This window comes from Dipodomys merriami, unplaced genomic scaffold (genome assembly GCF_024711535.1).
Source record: "Dipodomys merriami isolate MVZ:Mamm:240054 unplaced genomic scaffold, mDipMer1.0.p SCAF_3, whole genome shotgun sequence".
NCBI lineage: Eukaryota > Metazoa > Chordata > Mammalia > Rodentia > Heteromyidae > Dipodomys > Dipodomys merriami.
Genome location: NW_027204492.1, coordinates 58345741 through 58365230, shown reverse-complemented (window position 1 = coordinate 58365230; position 19490 = coordinate 58345741). Strand labels below are relative to the sequence as shown.

Genomic DNA, 19490 nt, shown 5'->3' with positions numbered 1-19490 from the left:
CATATTTCTGTGTTTAGCTTCTTAGAGTTAATTTATCATGTTATGATCTTGAAACTAATGTATCATATGTATGATCTTAGGTATTTCTTAGTGTAAGTATATCCAAACCCCTTATATGTCATCATTTCCAACATTAGTCTCTTTTATTTCATCAGTTCCCCGCCCCATTTTTCTTGATTGCCTAATATTTCTCAACCTTCCAAAGACTATTCATTAGTATTTACCATTATGTATTTTAAATTTTTTTTGCCATCTGAAATTCTTTCTATGCTTCAATTTCTTAAGGTTCTGTACCATTATAAAATCTTGACAGTAACAATAGTATATCAGTGATATATTTGTTTCTTCCTAAATCACCCTAAAAATGTTCTATCCTGATATAATAAAGTTATGATTCAATATCATAATTTCTTATATATGAACTTGTCTTACTTATTCACACACTGAAGTTATCAACAATATTCATTAAGCAGTATTTTATGCCATGTACTGAGGATATAAAAGTCAGAAATATTGTATCTTTCCTTTAAAGAAACAAAAGCTTACAACTGTTATCAAATACTCTCAAAATTTGTTAAAACTCTAACACCCAGTATATAATACTATTATTATTATTATTATTATTATTATTATTATTATTATTATTATCAGCTTTTAAACAGGCAATTAATGTAAAAGGAGATCTTAACGGTAGGCCATAATCCAATATGGCAAGTATCCTGGTGAGAAGAGGAAATTTAGAATACATATTCACAGAGGAAAAATCAGGTGAAGGCACAAATAGAAAAGAGTTATTTATCTACAGCCAAGGAGCAAGGCCTCACAAAATCTAATCCTGCTTATACCTTGATCTCTAACTTAAAGAGAGCCAGAACTGTAAGAAAATGTTTCTGATCTTTAGATCATGCCATTTGTGGTACTTTGTTAGGATTGTTCTAGCTATCATAGAAATAGTACCTAATCTAAGTCTATCTGTGAAAAAAAGGTGCTACTAAGAAAGAAAAGTTAAATAACTTTTGAGCCACTATACTTTCCACATTAATTGACAAAGCTGAGACTGGAAAAACAGTAAAACTTAGGTTTTTCCCCAACCTCAAAATAATTGCTGACATTTAGGAAAATTATAAAAGTTCAACCATAACCAAGATATTATGTTTTGACTTTTATACTTTATAATTGTTTTTATACCAGGAGAGGAGGTGGCACAATGATGTAAAACATTAGAAAAATGCACTGATACACAAGTACAAAACAACCAAATATACTATTGATCCTCTTACAACACTTTCAGGAAAGCAGAACATATGAACAAAATACAAATATCAGTAGCCAGTTTATATATCAACAACAAACATGCTAAGAAAGAAATCAGGAAAATAGCCTTAAAATACTTAGGAATATATATATTTTTTGGTTGTGGGGCTTGAACTCAAGGCATGAGTGCTGTTCTTGAGCTTTTCTTCTCAAAGATAGCACTCTGCTACTTTGAGCCACAGCGCCACTTCTAGTTTTTTGGTGGTTAATAAGAGTCGCATGGACTTAGGTGCCCTGGGGGTTTGAACCATGATCCCAAGAGCTCAGCCTCCTAAGTAGCTAGGATTACAAGTGTAAGCTACCAGTGCCCAGCTAGGAATAATTTTAACTAAGTAAATAAAAGAGCTGTACAGTGAGAAGTATAAAAAACTGAAGAAAGAAAATTTAAAACACATAAGAACATGGAATATCCTCCCATGTTCATATAGCAACAGAATCAATATTGTGAAAATGGATATATGAGTGAAAGTAAAATACAGATTCAATACAATCTGAATCAAAATATCAGATATTATTCAAAAAATAAAGAAAAAAATCAATATTAAATTTCGTATTAAATCCCAAATAGCCAAAACAATCCTGAGCAAAAGGATCAATGCTAGAGGGATCACAATAATTGACTTCAAGCTATACTACAGAGCTATAATACAAAAACAAGTATGAAGACCAATGGAATAGAAGAGATGACTCAGAAATAAGAACATACAGCTGCAACCAGATGATTATGACAAAGGTGTTATAAACATACACTGGAGGAAAAAAAAAACAGCCTCTTCAACAAATGGTACTGCAAAAACTAAGTATTTGCATGCAGAACACTCAAAATAAATCCCTGTCTCTCCTCTTCTGGTAAAACCAATTCAAAACAGATTAGAGACTTTAATGTAAGAACTGAAACTCTGAAATTACTACAGGAAGGCATACGGGAAACAAACAATCTGAAACTCTAAAATTACTATAGGAACACTACAGGAAAAACATTAGAAATAACTCATGAAGAGGAAGAATTGATAAATGGGATTCCATCAAATCAAAAAGTGTCTGCACAGCAAAGAAAACAGTTACTATGATATAAAGAGAACCTATAAGAAGGGAAACTATATAGATCTCAAAAATTAAATATGAAAAGAACAATCTATCTAATAAACAGTTAAAGGAGTTGAATAGACAGCTGTTAAAAGAAGCACAGATGACCAATAAATACATGAGGAAATATTTATCATCTTTATAGATAAAGGAAATACAAATCCAAATTGTACTAAGAAGCCAGGCACTGGTGGTTCATGCCTGTAATACTCAGGAGGCTAATAACAATGATCTGAGGACCATGGTTGGCAACCAGCGAGGGCAGGGAAGACTGTGAGAGTCTTATCTCCAATAAACCAGCAAAAAGCAGAATGTAGAGATGTGGTTCAAGTAATACAGTGTTATCCTTGAGCAAAAAAGTTCAGGGACAATACCCAGGTCCTGAGTTCAAGCCCCAGAACTGGCAGACTGATGCACACATGCACGCACATGTACACATGTGTGCACTTGCGTGCAACACACACACCACAATCAAGCTACACCAGTAGAATGGCTACTGTCAAGAACACAAACAAAAACAAATACCAGCAAGGATGTAGTGATTGCTGATGGAAATTTACTAGTAGTGCAGCCTCTATGGAAATTGGCATGTGCATTCTTCAGAAAATGAAAAATGCAACTTCTATACAATTCAAAAATACGACTCGTGGAGATACATGTCTGGATACAATAGAGACACCTGCACAACCATGTTTATTACAACATTATCAACAAAAATCAAGCTATGGAAGCAATCTACAATGAATTATTATCTGCCATAAAGAAAACTGAAATGATGTAGCTTGCTGGAAAAATGGGATATCATATTAAGTAAAATAAGTCCTTTAGATAGACAAATATTACACGTTTTCTTTCATATGCAGAATCCAGATCATATACATAGATATGCAGACACACAGACATATATACATGGATACATACCATATACATAGATACATACACATTTGGGAGAATGAGTAGAAGGGAAAGAAAAGGAAAGGGGGTGATGGGAGTTAAAAATACTCAAGTATATTAGGTTTATATATAAAAAGTAGCATAGTTAAATTTGCTAAAACCTGTTAAAATAGGTAGAGGAGAAGGAAAAAGAGTAATAGTGTGGAAAAACTGGATAAAAGTACAGTACGTAGACATATGGAAATATGTAAAACCCCTTTGTAAAAATACACTAATACAAATTTTAAGCATAAAATAAACTGGCAAATATACTAATGTACCATTTCTTTTTATATTTTTAATTGTGAAAATACTGTACAGAGGGGTTGCAATTACATGAGCAAGATAATGAGTACATTTCTTATCAAGCATTGCAGCCTCCTCCTTTGTTTCCCCTTCCTATCCCATTCTCCCCCTACCCCCTCACACAACTCTCCTCCCCCCACTACCAAAGTTGTAAAGTTCGTTTTCGACATAATGACTTGTACATCTCATTGTTGCAATGGGTCCACCTGTATCCCTATTTAAATGATTTGTTTTTTCCCTTCCCCTTCACAAATTATAACATCAAATACAGTGAAAGCAGGGGTCATACCGTGGGGGGAAGGACATACAAAGCAACAAAGAAATAATCTTATAAATGTGTTAGAAACCATCGCATGAAAGAAAAAAATTTGAATACCATTTCTTTAACAACTTATTTATTTAGAGAAAAGAAATCACCTGTAAATTAGAAAGAAAAAATTCTGATCATAACCTATTAGACCTCACTAACAAGAGTTTCAAATAATTCATGGAGCTAACTTACAGAAAACAAGTGAAAACAGAAGAGGGATTTCAAATCTGTTGGGTTTTATGTAATAATGTAACATCCATCTGTTCAAACATTTGCTTTATTTGAGAAGAGACAGGCCTGTTTGGTGGGGGAAAAATGATCATTCTGAAATTTTAAGAAGCATTTACTTGTCGATCTATTTTTTAAATGTGTAGAAACAAAGAACAGCTTTTTATACCTTTCTAATGCAGAAAATAATACAGGGTCACTTAAAACAAAGCCAAATATCTGCTTACATCGAAAGAAAACTAACACTGACAATAACAATAACATCAACCAGTGGCTTCCACTTGTAATCCTAGCTACTCAGGAGGCTTGAGATCTGAGGATCAAGGTTTGAAAGCTAGCCCTAGCAGGAAAGTCCATTGGACTCTTATCTCCAATTAACCATCAGAAAACTAGAAGTGGTACTGTGGCTCAAAGTGGTAGAGTGCCCAGTTTAAGTAAAAAAGCTCAGTGCCCAGGCCCTGAGTTCAAGCCCCATGAATAATAATAATAATAATAATAATGATGATGATGATGATGATGATGATGATGATGATGTCAAAATGCCACTAGGCTGAACTAAATAATCAAAATAATACAAATATTAGAAATTAATTACAAAATATTTGGGTTTATGAAATTCTATTTTTGTGTCTGGAATGCAAAGAAGAGTAGAAAATTAATTCCCAGTTGGAGTAGTTAATTGTACTTATAAGGGCCATCTCTTTGGTTTCCTCATTTCTAATAAATAATACTTGCTACATAGATTTCAGATCTGTTAAATGTGAATGAACTGAGAAATTTAAAAGCCAAAACATATTTATAAAATTAAAAGTATTACATTTATTTGTAATAATCTTTGCAAACTTTAGTGTCCAGCATAAACTCCACCTTATAATAACTGTCTAATAATTTGTAGTTGAACAAGTTATTCATCTGAAAATTTTGTACATTTATAGTATAAGGGTTCCAATTTTTAAAAAAATTAAAAGGAAAAAATAGCAAAAGTAAATCACAATGCTGCAAAGAATTAAAATATCAAAGTATATAAAGGCTACATATCCATCACTACAGAAATTCAAATACAGGAAGAAAAATTCACTGCACAAGAAGGTGGCACTGTACCTAAATATCTACATCAATTTAAATAAAACGCTATTGCAAGAGAATAATTTTAAAATAGTCCTTATAAGAGATGTCAAAAAAAGCACTTAAAATCTGAAATTTGGGGCTTAAAATATCAGAAAACTAGATTTGTTTCTTTGTATATTTTGAGTTAAATGCAAATTTTATTTTCTTGGTAATAAAAATAGAAATTAATTTATAAAACATTGCTGACATTATACTATTAATAGGATAAAAAGTATATAATAATTAACACAATCTTCTTTGAAATTTATGAAGTATTTGTACTATTGAAAAATATGTATATTATTTCTGAAAATAACAAGCATTCCATAAAGCTTTGAATGTAAACATAAATATATCATATGCTGCCAAATATAAAACACCTATGTTTATTTTTGATAACATGTAAGACAGTAACTATATCAGCCTTTTACTAAAGACAACAATGACAGCATACTTTTTTTCTAATCTGTTATTGTTAGAAAAAGAGGGCACTGGGCAGTGAAATATATCAAATATCTTTTTATCATTAGACTGTTACTTCTTTAGTATGTATTTTTATTGTAAAGATACAGTACAGAGGGTTTACAGTTACATGAGTAAGGTAATGAGTACATTTATTATCAAGCATTGTTACCCCCTCCTTTGTTTTTCCCCTACCATCCCTTCCCTCTCCAACTCCCCAACTACTCCCCTCGCCCCCCAAAGTTGTAAAGTTCGTTTTCAACATAGTGCTTGTATATCTCATTGTTACAATGGGTCAACCTGTATCCTTATTTCAGTATTTTGTTATTTCCTTTCCCCTCCCCAAACTAGAAAAATGTATATACAAGATGCAAGGCACCGTAATCAAATAGAGTGAAAACAGGGGTTATAACAAGGGGGAAGAACATAAAAAAGAGGGCTGGGAATGTAGCTCAGTGGTAGAGCGCTTGCCTTGCATGCCTGAGGCCCTGAGTTCAATTCCTCAGCACCACATAAGCAAAAAGAAAATGCCGGAAGTGGCACTGTGGCTCAAGTGGTAGAGCGCTAGCCTTGAGCTGAAGAGCTGAGGGACAGCGCCCAGGCCCAGGGTTCTGGCCCATGACCGGACCCCCCCCCCAAAAAAAAAGAACATAAAAAAGAAACAAAAAATAAAAATTACATAGTACATTATACATACATTAAAAACAGCAGCAAGAAAGATAAAACTTCGTGTGTCCCTATCTTGCGTTCATTTCACTTCGCATCATCTTATACGATCATATGTACACAGCTTTTGAACTTTTCTGCTTGTCCTAGACATATACTAGTTATTGCAAATAAGGGAAACCATGGGACCTATGTTTCTTTGGGCCTGGCTTACTTCACTTAATATAAATTTTTCCAAGTCTTTCCATTTCCTAACAAATGGGGCAGTAACCCATTACTTAATTCTTGACACAGTATTAAGTATGCAGTTTGTCTTGAAACATGGAAAATGACTCATGATGACACTTATTAAAATTTATATTCCCTACATATTGCAGCATATTCCATCTTTGCTGGTCAATATGTCTACATATTCTCTGTCTCTTGTCTCTCTGTTTCTGTCTCTCTGTCTCTCTTTCTCTCTCTGTCTCTGTCTCTGTCTCTCTCTGTCTCTCTCTCTCTCTCTCTCTGTCTCTCGATTAGATTAGTTATTTAAATCAGGCAATAGCAAATCAGCTTCAGTCAAAATGAAGTCCAATTTTGTTGTGGTTGTGGGGATTAAATCTAGGGTTTCTTGTGTGAGAAAGCACATGTTCTGCAGTGGAATTACATTCTCAGAGCCTAAAGTTCAAATGTAAAGAGCACTAAGGCCAAGTGTGGAGGTGAATGCCTATAATATGTTTATTCAGGAGGTATGGACAGAGATCTTGGTTTAAGGCCTGAGTAGTCAAAGTAATCCTGAGACCTATCTGAAAACTAAACTAAAAGTAAAAACCTAGGGATATTGTTCAAATGGTGAAAGACTTGCCTAGTAAGCACGAAGCCTTGAGTTCCTTTCCAGTACCAAAGTTTTTTAAAATGTTTACAAAAATCTATGTATCTAACTTACAACAATCTGTACAATATTACATTATTTTAAATACAATATTACATTATTTTAAATAAAAAACAGTAACAAAAAATACTATAAGAGTCACACTGGAATACACATAACAAAAAATTCTTGTTAAAATGAGAACATTTTAAAATATTATTTAAATAATTAATTTAGCATTTAAACAGTGTTTCTTCTCTCCCATACAGTTTTACAGATACAGTATACCTTAGCCATCACACACCAAATATACAGAGTTTTCAATGTTAGATTACAACTACTAAACACTGAAACTGACTGGATACAGTAAAACACATTAACATCCAGCAGTGTTATTTTTTTTAATATCTTTCCACTAAAAGTTGTATTTTCTGATCATTTTCCTACTAAAATTAAAAAGGTAAACACCTAACAATCATTATTTTTGTTTATGAGGTTATGTTTGCTTCACATATACATGACCATTCATTCATGCATGGATAATGTTCTCGATTTATTAGTGCTGGAATATGTTACTCTTCTCTACTCAACTTTTTGTGGTTCCTTATATTCCTTATCTCTAATAAAATATCAAGCTATGCCTCTTATATTTATGTATAGATCTATCTTTAGATCAAATTGTGATCTATATTCTGATTAAATATATATCAAATTCTAAATTTATATTTGATTTTACTCAAAATTAAATTGGTCTTAAGTAAATTGCAAGTGCAAAAGTGAACTACACTTCTCATCTTGTCAACTGGAACTGAAAAATATTGTTTCATAGTCACTATCTGCAGAGATAGTTACATATAAGATTTCAAAACAGAGTTTGGATAAGCTAATTTAAATCCTTCTGATGGTTTTTATGTGAGATAAGTCCATTTAAGAATAAGTTTCATAAAGGGAAGAGAAATTAAGATAGATTTTTCCATAATATTGTCCACTTCTTTGAGTCTATATAAAATGCAATAACATAACAGGACGCACACTGTGTCATCAATCTTGATTCTACTACTTGCTAATTTTGTCATACAGTATAAATGACAAACTCTCCAAATATCAGTAGACTAGTCTATATAATGAAAAATGTCAAAATGACAGAATACTATCTTTGAAGCTCCTCCTCACTAAAAACTGCACAGCCTATGAGATTATCTACAAAACATAAAATCATGGCATAAATGTGTATACCGTGGCCAGAGTTTCCTTAAAATTTTAAGAATCTTATAAAATGAGGGTCTAGTATAAAGAACTGAATAGAATAAACTAATATCTATAAGTTTTTAGCACTAATTATAACCTTCTAAAATATTTTATATTTAGTCCTACTAGAAGCAGAAAACGAGTTTGAAAGTATTTTGGGCTTTTGTTATAGTTTACTATTTCCAAGTTAGAGCTTCTTTTTACCTTGAAGATAATCATATTTAGTTAAATGTACATGATTCTACATTTTAAGTGCTTCTCATATACCAGAAAGTAAAATTTGTTATCTATTATACTTCAAATAGAAGACTTTCATGGTATATAACATATATTTCAATTATATATCTACAAATGCACAAGCTGGGGAAGTAGCTTGTGAGTGTTTGCCTCATTTGATCCCTAGCAATGAAAACACATCAGTACTGAGTGGGAGATGCAGCTCAGTCTTAAGAGTGCTTGTGTAACATTTCTAGGAACTTGGGGCTTCTTAAGCTTAATCTACAGCACTGTAAAAATAAGCAAGTAAACCTTCAGACATAAAAATTTCTCTCCTAAGGATTGTGGTTCAAAGCCAGCCCGGGCAGGAAAAGTCCAGGAGACTCTCATCTCCAATAAACCACTCAGAAAACCAGAAGTGGACCTGTGGCTCAAGTGGTAGAGCGCTAGCCTTGAGCTGAAGAGCTGAGAGACAGCACTGAGGCCCAGGGTTCAAGCCCAGCAACTGACAAAAAAATTCTCTCATAAAAATCTGTCAACAAGAAATGTATTCATTACCTTACTCAATGTAACTGTAACCCCTCTGTATGGAATCTTTACAATAAAATAAAATTTAAAAATAAAGATATGCCTTATTCTTAAAAAATCTGTCCTATAATTTGAAATAGTTATTTTATTATAATTGCACTTATTTACCATTAATTTACCTTAATAAATTCCTTCAGTACTTTTTCTTCTTTCCAGTTATTCCAATTTCTTATAAGCTAAAAATGGTACTTAATAAATTAACATGATTGCTTACCAGGCAAGAATCTGCTTCTCCTTCTTCCATTGGCTCTTCAACCATTTTATTACCATTTATCTGAAAAAAATTATTTAAAACTTAAGGTTCAAAATAATAGTAAGAAAAACAAACAAAACATAACCCTAAGAATTCCCCTTCACAATCTAACAACGTCCATACTTACTAGAAAATATAAATCCACAGAGAAGGCAACTGGACAAGTAACACTATTAATATAATTCCCAGACTCTCCATGAAAATCTTTGATTTCTCCAGAACTTTATGTTTCATTTAATTTTGTTCAGAATTCTGTTATAACAGATGACCATAAACTAAGTATATGAACTATGTATTTTCATTAAGATTGTCCTCAACCAAATGTTTATCATATGAAAAGCTATAAAGCCATAACTTGGATATAGTCAAAGTAAATTAGGATAAGACGGGTTTTATATAGTTATAGTTTTTTAATTCCTCTCATCATAGGATTCTGTTTAAAATCATAAGACACTAGTCAAAAGAATAAACTATAAGAGAAAGCAGTAAGTGGCCATAGAAACAAAATTAATTCAACATACAAATCTAAGAAGATAATTATGCATACTTTTCAACTAGAAATAAAAGGAAAAGTTTAGAGAACTTAGCTCAAAGGTCTACACACTATGACTTATGGGCCTAATCTGGTCTACTGACTATTTCTGCAAAAAATTTTACTAGCAATACCATGTTTCCATATTATCTATGACTGCTTTCACACTGGAAGAGCAGAGTTGAGTACCTGAGACAGAGACTGTGTCTACAATATATCTAATATTTATTATTTTGACCTTAACAGAAAACATCTGACAATCACTGTTTGAAAATTAAGCAAAAAAGAGCTAGTTTAGAAAAAAGTTTTACCATGGCTCATTGGAGATCTTCTAATTCTGTGTATGAATCAATGTAACTTATGGTCTCAACAACAAACTGTATGTGTAGGGAATACAATCAAATAAGTCCAATATAAAGTATTGGTCAACACTCACACTAAGCCCTGGCTTAGTATGCACACTGAGAGGCAAATACAGAACACTGGTGCAAATACTTTGAAAACTAGACTAACTTTTTGGAACCATTATCCAGAGGGAAAGAAATGACTTTGTAGTCAACTAAACAAGGTAGAATGCTTGCTGAAAAAAGCAAGAAAAAAGTGTTATCAATTCCAAATGTACTCAAATGTTCAAATACCTGTTAAACACTAAAACAGCTATCCTAACTATGCTATTTAGGAGAAGAAATAAACATGCCTGAATGGAATGATAAAAAGCTCTCAGCAAAAAAATAGAAACTATTAAAATACAAGACACAATAAAGAAATTGCAGATGGAAGAAGATATAGTAATGCTGAAGATAGATCATCAGAAGTCATCCAATGTGAAGTGAAAATGAGTAAAGATAAACCAACTGTTACTTGAAGCAGCAATTTTACAACTGTATTCATAACCAAAGAAAATAATATCACCCTGTCAAAAAATACCAGACTCCATGATTCTGCAGCACAATTGTCAATATGCTATCATGAGATGCCATGCTATAACATGATGTAATATTTTATGGTACTCACTATATGGTATCAACCTAAATGTCTGCCAACAGATGAACACATAAAACTTTGGTATATATACATGATAGAATACTATTGAATCATTAAATCTCTTCTGAAATAAAACAGATGGACCAGGAAAATATTATATTAAGCTAAACAAGTCAGGCTCAGAAGACAAGCACTGAATAATCTCACTTAAATGTAGAATCTAAACCTTAAAACATTGATCTAATAGATGTTGAAAGTAAATTAGTTTTACCAGAAGTTAGGGAGAATAGGAGGGAAAGGAGAACAGGAGATGTGAATGTATAATGTTATCAGACAGGACAAATAGGTTTTGGTGGTCTATGGCACAGAAGAATGAATATAATTAAAGTATTATTATCTTAAAACAATTAGGAGAATTTCAAGGTACTCATCATGAAGAAATGATAAAAATTGTAGGTGGTAATTACCCTAAGTTGATCTTTATCAAATGTATATATAAATCAAAACATTATACTATACCTAATACAAATGGTTGATCAAGAAATAAATTTAAAAAATAAGCAAGGGGTCAGAAGGATGTGGAATAATATATGATGGTCCAAAATCGATGTTATTAACATCCCATAAGAAATACAGCCAGAGCCGGGAGCTGGTGGCTCAGGCCTGTAATCCTAGCTACTCAGGAGGCTGAGCTTCTAAGGATTGAAGTTCAAAGCCAACCCAGGCAGGAAAGTACATGAAACTCTTATCTCCAATAAACCACTCAGAAAACCGGAAATGGCAAAGGAGCAGTGGCTCAAGTGGTAGAGTACTAGCCTTGAGATGAAGAGGCTGAGGGACAGTGTTCAGGCCCAGAGTTCAAGTCCCATGACTAACAAAAAGAAAGAAAGGAAGGAAGAAAGAGAGAGGGGGGAGGGAGGAAAGGAGGGAGGGAGGAAAGGAAGGGAGAGAGGGAGGTAAAGCAGGGAGGGACAGAGGGAGGGAGGGAGGGACGGAAGGAAGGAAGGAAGGAAGGAAGGAAGGAAGGAAGGAAGGAAGGAAGGAAGGAAGGAAGAAAGGAAGGAAGGAAGGAAGAGAGGGAGGGAGGAAGGGAGGGAGGAAGGAAGGAAGGAAGGAAGGAAGGAAGGAAGGAAGGAAGGAAGGAAGGAAGGAAGCGAAAGAAGGAAGGAAGGAAATACAGCCAGTGCTGCTGGCTTATACCTGTAACCCTAGATACATGGGAGGCTAAGAATGGGAGAAACAGTTCAGGGGTAGCTCAGTCAGAAAAATTTTAAGAGACCCCTTCTCAATCCATACATGCAAGCATCTTAAATGAAATGCAAGAATGACATAGGAAGGATGGCATTTCTCAACCAGTCCAGAGACTCAAAAAGGACTCAATAGGCACAGAGAAAACACACATGATGGCACAAGTTTGTCATTACATCAATGATAGGAAGCCTACTGCAGTCCAGACCTATGCCCAAGTGTGAAGCAAGAATATCTATCAACAAGCACAAAAACTAAGATGGCAGTGGTAGCTCAGTCCTGTAATTGTAGCTACTCAGAAGGCTGAGACAAGGGGGATCATGGTTCAAAGCTAGCCCAGAAAGAAAAGTCTGCAAGACTCTATGCACAGTCAACCAGGAAAAAGCCAGCTAGAGGTGTGGTTCTAGTGGCAGAGCAGCTTAAAACCATGAGGAAGAATTTGTGTGTGTGTATTTGTGTGTGTGTGTGTGTGTGTGTGTGTGTGTGTGTGTGTGTATCTAGGCTTGAACTCAGGACTCTGGGCACTGTCACTGAGCTTTTGTGCTCAAGTCTAGTGCTCTACTCTTGAGCCTCAGCTCACTTCTGGCTTTTTTTTGGCGGGGGGGTGGTTAATTGGAGATAGTCCCAAGGACTTTCCTGCCCAGGTTGTCTTCGAACCACAATCCTCAGATCTCAGCCTCCTCAGTAGCTAGGTTTAAAGGCGTGAGCCACTGGCACTCACCACAATGTTCCCTTTTGATATGAGGAAAAATGTATTTGTAAATAAAATAAATATACTGGATTATGTATTTTAAAGGGTGAATTATAATGCATGAGACTTACATACAAGAAATGTACTCATGTACATTTGCCCATGTAATTGTAATGCCCCTGTACAGTATTTTCACAATAAAAAAATGTAAAAAAAAAGAAAAATAAATTTAACCATGAGAAATATTTTTAAAAATTGCTTTTAATAAAGCTATTTTTAAAAAAGAAATAATTAAACAGAACTCTAAGCATTACACAGTGAAACCAAAGGAGGGTATTCTTAGGAGGGGATCACAAGGTCTCAATAGCTATGTGTACATGACCATATAAAATGATACATATCGAAATGAATTCCAAGAAATGGAAACAAGAGGGGATTTTTTTATTGTACTGTTTGCAGTTCTTTCTTTATTCTTTCCCTTTTTTATGTAAAAATATTGTACAGAGGGATTACAATTACATGGGCAAGATAATGAATACATTTCTTATCAAGCATTGTAGCTTCCTCCTTGGTTTCCCCTTCCCATCCTTTCCCATCCTCCCCCCACCCCCTCCACCGAATCCTCCTCCCCTCTCTCCCCCCCACCAAAGTAGGAAAGTTCGTTTTTCGACATAACATCTTGTACATCTCATTGTTGCAATGGGTCCACCTGTATCCCTGTTTTAACAATTTGTTTTTTCCCTTCCCCCCGACAAATTATACCAACATCATATACAGTGAAAGCAGGGGTTATATTGTGGGGGAGGGACATACAAAGCAACAAAGAAATAATCTTATAAATATGTTAGAAACAATCGCATGAAAGAAAAAAACATTTGAATACATATCTTAGGGTTGATTTCCCTAACATCAACTTATCTGACCTTTTCTACTTGACTCAGACATACACTAGTTGTTGCAAATAAGGGAAACCATGGGACCTATCTTTCTTTGAGCCTGGCTTACTTCATTTAATATAATTTTTTCCAAGTATTTCCATTTCCTAACAAATGGGGCAAGGTTATTCTTTCTGATTGAGGCATAGAATTCCATTGTGTATATATACTACATTTTCTTGATCCATTCATCTACTGAGGGGAATCTGGGTTAGTTCCATATCTTAGCTATAGTAAATAATGCTGCAATAAACACAGTTGTGCTGGTAGCTTTAGTGTGGTCTTCTTTGTGATTATTTGGGCAAATGCCCAAAAGTGGGATTGCTGGGTCATAGGGGAGATCTATGTGGAGTCTTTTCAGGGATGCAAAGCTGGTTCAATATACACAAATCAATTAATATAATTCATCACATCAACAAGAGCAAGGATAAGAACCACATGGTTATCTCAATCGATGCAGGAAAAGCATTTGCTAAGATCCAACACCCCTTTGTGATGAAGGTTCTGGAAAAAATTAGGAATCCATGGAACATTCCTCAATACAATAAAGGCTATATATGACAAACCCACAGCCAGCATTATACTTAATGGTGAAAAACTAAAGCCATTTCCTCTTAACTCAGGAACAAGACAAGGATGTACACTCTCTCCACTGTTCTTTAATCTAGTATTAGAATGCCTAAGACAAGATGCAAACATAAAAGGGATCCAAATAGGGAAAGAAGTAAAACTCTCCCTCTTTGCAGATGACATGATCTTGTATTTAAAGAATCCCATAGACTCCACTCCCAAATTACTCAAGCTGATTCAAAACTTTGGCAAAGTAGCAGGGTATAAAATTAACCCTCAAAAATCAATGGCTTTTCTGTATGCTAACAATGAGAAAAGTGTAGCTGAAATTAGGAAAGCAGCTCCATTTGTAGTAGCCTCACAAAAAAATAAAATACCTAGAAATTAACTTAACCAAAGAAGTGAAGGACCTCTATGGTGAAAACTTTAAAACCCCCCTTTTTTTAAATTTCTTATGAAAATACTGTTCAGAGGAGTTACAATTACATGGGCAAGATAATGAGTACATTTCTTATCAATCATTGTTGCTATATCCCACCCCCCCACCTACCCCTCCCCTCCAAAGTTGGAAAGTACGTTTTTGGACATAACGACTTGGTTTATCCCTCTTGTATTTGATTTGTGTACCCTTTGTCTTGTATATAAGTCTAACTGATTTGGGGAAGGGAAGTTCAGGAAGTACAGAAACAGTGGGACAAAGTGTGAACCAATTCAGCAGTAATATTCACTAGACACTATGTTGGAAATGAATTATACAGTGTGGGTGAAGAAGGGACAGGAGGGAGAACACTGGGAGAGAACAAGGAAGTGAGTGACAATGTTCAAAATGTTCATTACCTGACTTATGTAACTATAACCCTGCTGTACATCATCTTTACAATAAAATATTAAAAATAAGAAATGGCTGAAAGTTTAACAAATTTGGTAAGACATAAATTTACAATATAATGTAAGAAGCTCAGTGAATCCCAAACAAGATAAATAAAACTGGCCCAAAGGTAAATGTTTCTTAAGCCATTCAAGAAGAAAAAAAATGGGAAAATAAATGAAAAGTATGTGGAAAATATCAAAAGGAAAAATCAAATTGAATGATTTTGGGAGTTCTCATATGCAATAACAAGGGTAGAAAACAGTGAAAAAATAACTCACCTAAGCAGAAACTTATGTCAAACAACCTATACATGAAAATTTGTAGTAGCTTTATTCAAATTTTGGCATATACTGAAAACAATTCATGTGTCCTGCACTAGGTAAATATACCATTAGTCTTCAATGAAATGAAAGATCAATTTACTCTAGACAACATGAAGAAATTTGAAAAGCATTTTGGCAACTGAATGAGGCCAAACACCAAATACTAAATATTGAACAATTCTATTAATATCACATTGGAAAGGCAAACTGTAGGGAAAGAATGCAAACATTGATTTCCAGAGCTTGGATTGGAGAGTACAGATACTATTAAGCAATAAAAATGATCTGTTGACATACACTTTAACATGAATGAATCTAAAATACATTATTGCAAATGAAAGAAGATAGTGTCATAAGGGATCATAAACTGCTATTCTGTTTATAGCACATTCGGAAAAAAGCAAAACTATTAAGGAGAGTTTAGTAGTAAGAGGGATATGGACAAATAAAAATACACAATGCAAATTGTGTGAGTTCAGGGAAGTTATAAATATTCATCTTGTTTGTAGTGGTGCTTATACAACATGAATTTGTCTCTTCTCATAATTATACATGAAAAATAGTATTTTCACTCTATATAACTTTAAAATCAACTAGTAACATGTAAACTACTCAGTCTCATCTATTTAACTAGTAACTTTCTTCTAAAAATTAAAAAAAACAAGATCATTAATAATGTCTATTTAACTATTGGAACTATGTCAATTCTTACGTCACTCTGCAGCATGTCACAGATGATCATTCACTTTCCTCTTTGAGTCTTTACTTAGATTTCCTTGACTACTACTTATTTTCCATGTCCTTGAAACACTTTAGCAACTCAGGACATGCCCTAAACCCAATTTTCCATCTCATTCCACATTTTTTTCTGCAAGCAACTAATTTATTGATACAACTCACATTTACCCAAAGACTTTATGAGTTCTTATTACATATCCAACTATGTACTTGACACTTTAACTTCTCACATGCCTCTTAAAAATAACCAATATAATAATGAATTTGTGACTCTCCCATATCTTCTCTTCCTATAGATTTCCTTATTTCAATAAATGATACCTCTATGGTACCATCTCACTTCAACAGAAAAGAAAGACAATTTAGGATTTTTTAATAATATATATTTTATTGTAAAGATACTGTAGAAAGGGGTTACAGTTACATGAGTAAGGTATCAAGCATTGTTACCCCCTCCCTTTGTTTTTCCCCTACCATCCCTTCCCTCCTCACCGCCTCAACTCCTCTCTCCCAACGCAAAGTTGTAAAGTTTGTTTTCAACATAGTGTCTTGTACATCTCATAGTTACAATGGGTCAACCTGAATCCTTATTTAAGCTTTTTGTTGTTTCCCTTCCCTTCCCTAAATTATAAAAATGTATATACAAGATGCAGGGCACTGGAATCAAATATAGTGAAAAGGGGTTATATCATGGGAGAAGAACATACAAAAGAAACAAAAAAAATCACATAGTACATTATAAGTATCCTGAAAACAACAGCAAGAAAGATAAAACCTCTTGTGTCCCTGTCTTGGGATTCATTTCGCTTAGCATCATCTTATATATTCATATTTTTAAAAGCATAAAAAATTCATCATCAATATTCGGCATCGACCAAAACATCAAAAATCCTAATTAAATTTTATGATAAGGATTCCCAGGATTTTCTACATGAAAAGGGTGATGCATAAAAAAAGGATTATCCATACCAAAAATATTGCTTTCTTCTGTTACCTAGCTACTAGTTGGTTACTTCCTATTAATACTATCTTATGACTAATTTATCATGAAGCTGTGAGTCTGAAGGAACTAGAAATAAAATGAATTTGAATGAGTCACATATACAGTACACTTATTTCTCAGTGTTGTGCTGGGGAATAACAGAACTAGTACCATGGTATTGAAAATTACACCAAAACAGTAGATAGATACACAATTAAGAGAGAACTAATCAGAAAGAAGGAATAAATATAGGTAATGTAAATTAAGAACTTGATTATCACGACATATGTAAAAAAAGTTTCCACAACACATTTGGTAGTATTATAAACTTAAAAGTAGTCTCCAGGATCATCAAAATGTACCCGGTAAACAATATCATTGCATTTTTATAGTACCTAGTATTAAAAATGTTTAACAACTCAATATTCTAAAGAAAAATTTTTGTCAAATCAGCTTCTAGTGTATGTTAGCAACTTGTAACTTTTATAAAGAATACTTCTTCAAAATTTTAACTTCATTTAAATAATTAGAAAAAAACTTATCTAAAATTTGATGTGGGTCGACATCTACCCAGAGTACTCTATGTATCTCTATTGAATTAAGCCAATAACAGAAACTATTTTTGCACAGTTGATCAATAAAGCAGTCATACTTTAAGATGGGCCCCCCTCACAATCCTCACCTCTTCATGTTCATGCCTTTGTATAATTTCTGTCCTCTTCGCTGTGAACATAACCTGTGGCTGTATTGCAAACAAAAAGAAAATAGCAGAGGTGATGGGATTTCACTTACATGATCACATTGTCATAAAGGACTGTAAAGACTCTAATGGCATGACTTAAGTAAGTAGTCATGTTGAGGAAGCTCATATATCAAGGGATAATGGTCATTCTCTAGGAGTTACAGGTAGCTAGGAACTGAGGGAAAAAAATCACCAGTCAACACTACATAAGAAGTCAGCATCTTCCATACTACAACCATAAGGAAAGGAATTATGCCAAGAATCTGTGGGTGTTTAGAAATAGATTCTTCCCAAGTCAAACCTCAAGATAAGAATGCAGAAGAGCCAAACTCTTGATTACAGGTTTATGAGACTAAGCAGAAAACCTAGTTGAGTCATGCCCAGATTCCTGGCCAATAGAAACTGTGAGATAACAAATGCATCTTGGTTTTAATCTACTATATTTGTAATAAATTGTTATATAGAAATAATCATTACAATCAATATTACTGAATAAAACTGTAATTTAAAAACTTTCCCCTAAAATTTCTAGAGATATATTTTACCATTTAATACTGTAGAAATACATCTTTATTACACTAATGTCTTTGTTCTCATTTTATTGACATGAAACTGTCAATAACATGCTACTAAATAACTCAGGAAAAATATTACAAATATTTAAAACATTCAGCCAATTAGGGCTGATAAATTAAGAGCTGAACAGTTACATGAAAATATTACAATGAAATCTTTCAGTGCAATTAATATATGCTTATTGTAAAAAAAGAGGAAAAATAGAGCAGTTATCTTTGTTATTTAACACTGCTTTCTAGAAAATCAACTACGAACACAGTATAAAAAACCTAATTCTACTTTCCATTTCTTGACAATTATTCCTCTGAACATGATTTATCAAAAGAATGTCTTTCTTACTATGAAAGATGTAGAAGATAAATGCACAACTCATACTAAACCCAGAATGTATAATGAAACTTATTTTTTCCAAAAAAATTCCAGTATAGCCTTGACAATAAAAATAAATAAATAAAATAGGTGCAAATGTGGAGAAAGTGTGACCTCAGTATTATGTTGGTGATAAAATAGAATATCTAATGTATAGTTAGTCTTCAAAAAATTAAGAATAGAATGAGCATATTGTAAAGCAATTTACCTTCTGGGTACAGACTCAAAAGTGCAGCGTCTCAAAGAAATATCTGTACATCCATACTCATAACAGCATTATTCACAACAGATAAAAGGCCAGAAGCAGCCTGTGTGAACAAGCTGTGTGAACAGATGAACAAACAAAATGCAGTATATAC

General features: G+C 33.6%; 1 protein-coding gene across 4 annotated transcripts in view; it reads right to left on the bottom strand.

The window, feature by feature from the left end:
• Positions 1 to 19490, bottom strand: part of Rps6ka6 (ribosomal protein S6 kinase A6) — a 116607-nt gene that overhangs the window by 76360 nt on the left and 20757 nt on the right. For 2 of the 4 annotated variants that reach the window (XM_070040124.1, XM_070040123.1), the window contains one exon: positions 9532 to 9591. The exons of 1 other annotated variant lie outside the window; for it this stretch is intronic. In XM_070040124.1, coding sequence (XP_069896225.1) covers positions 9532 to 9591 — 60 coding nt within the window. Of the gene's footprint in view, positions 1 to 9531; positions 9592 to 18126; positions 18187 to 19490 lie in introns of all 4 variants that reach the window. One more of the 4 variants, XM_070040126.1, reaches the window with a different exon arrangement.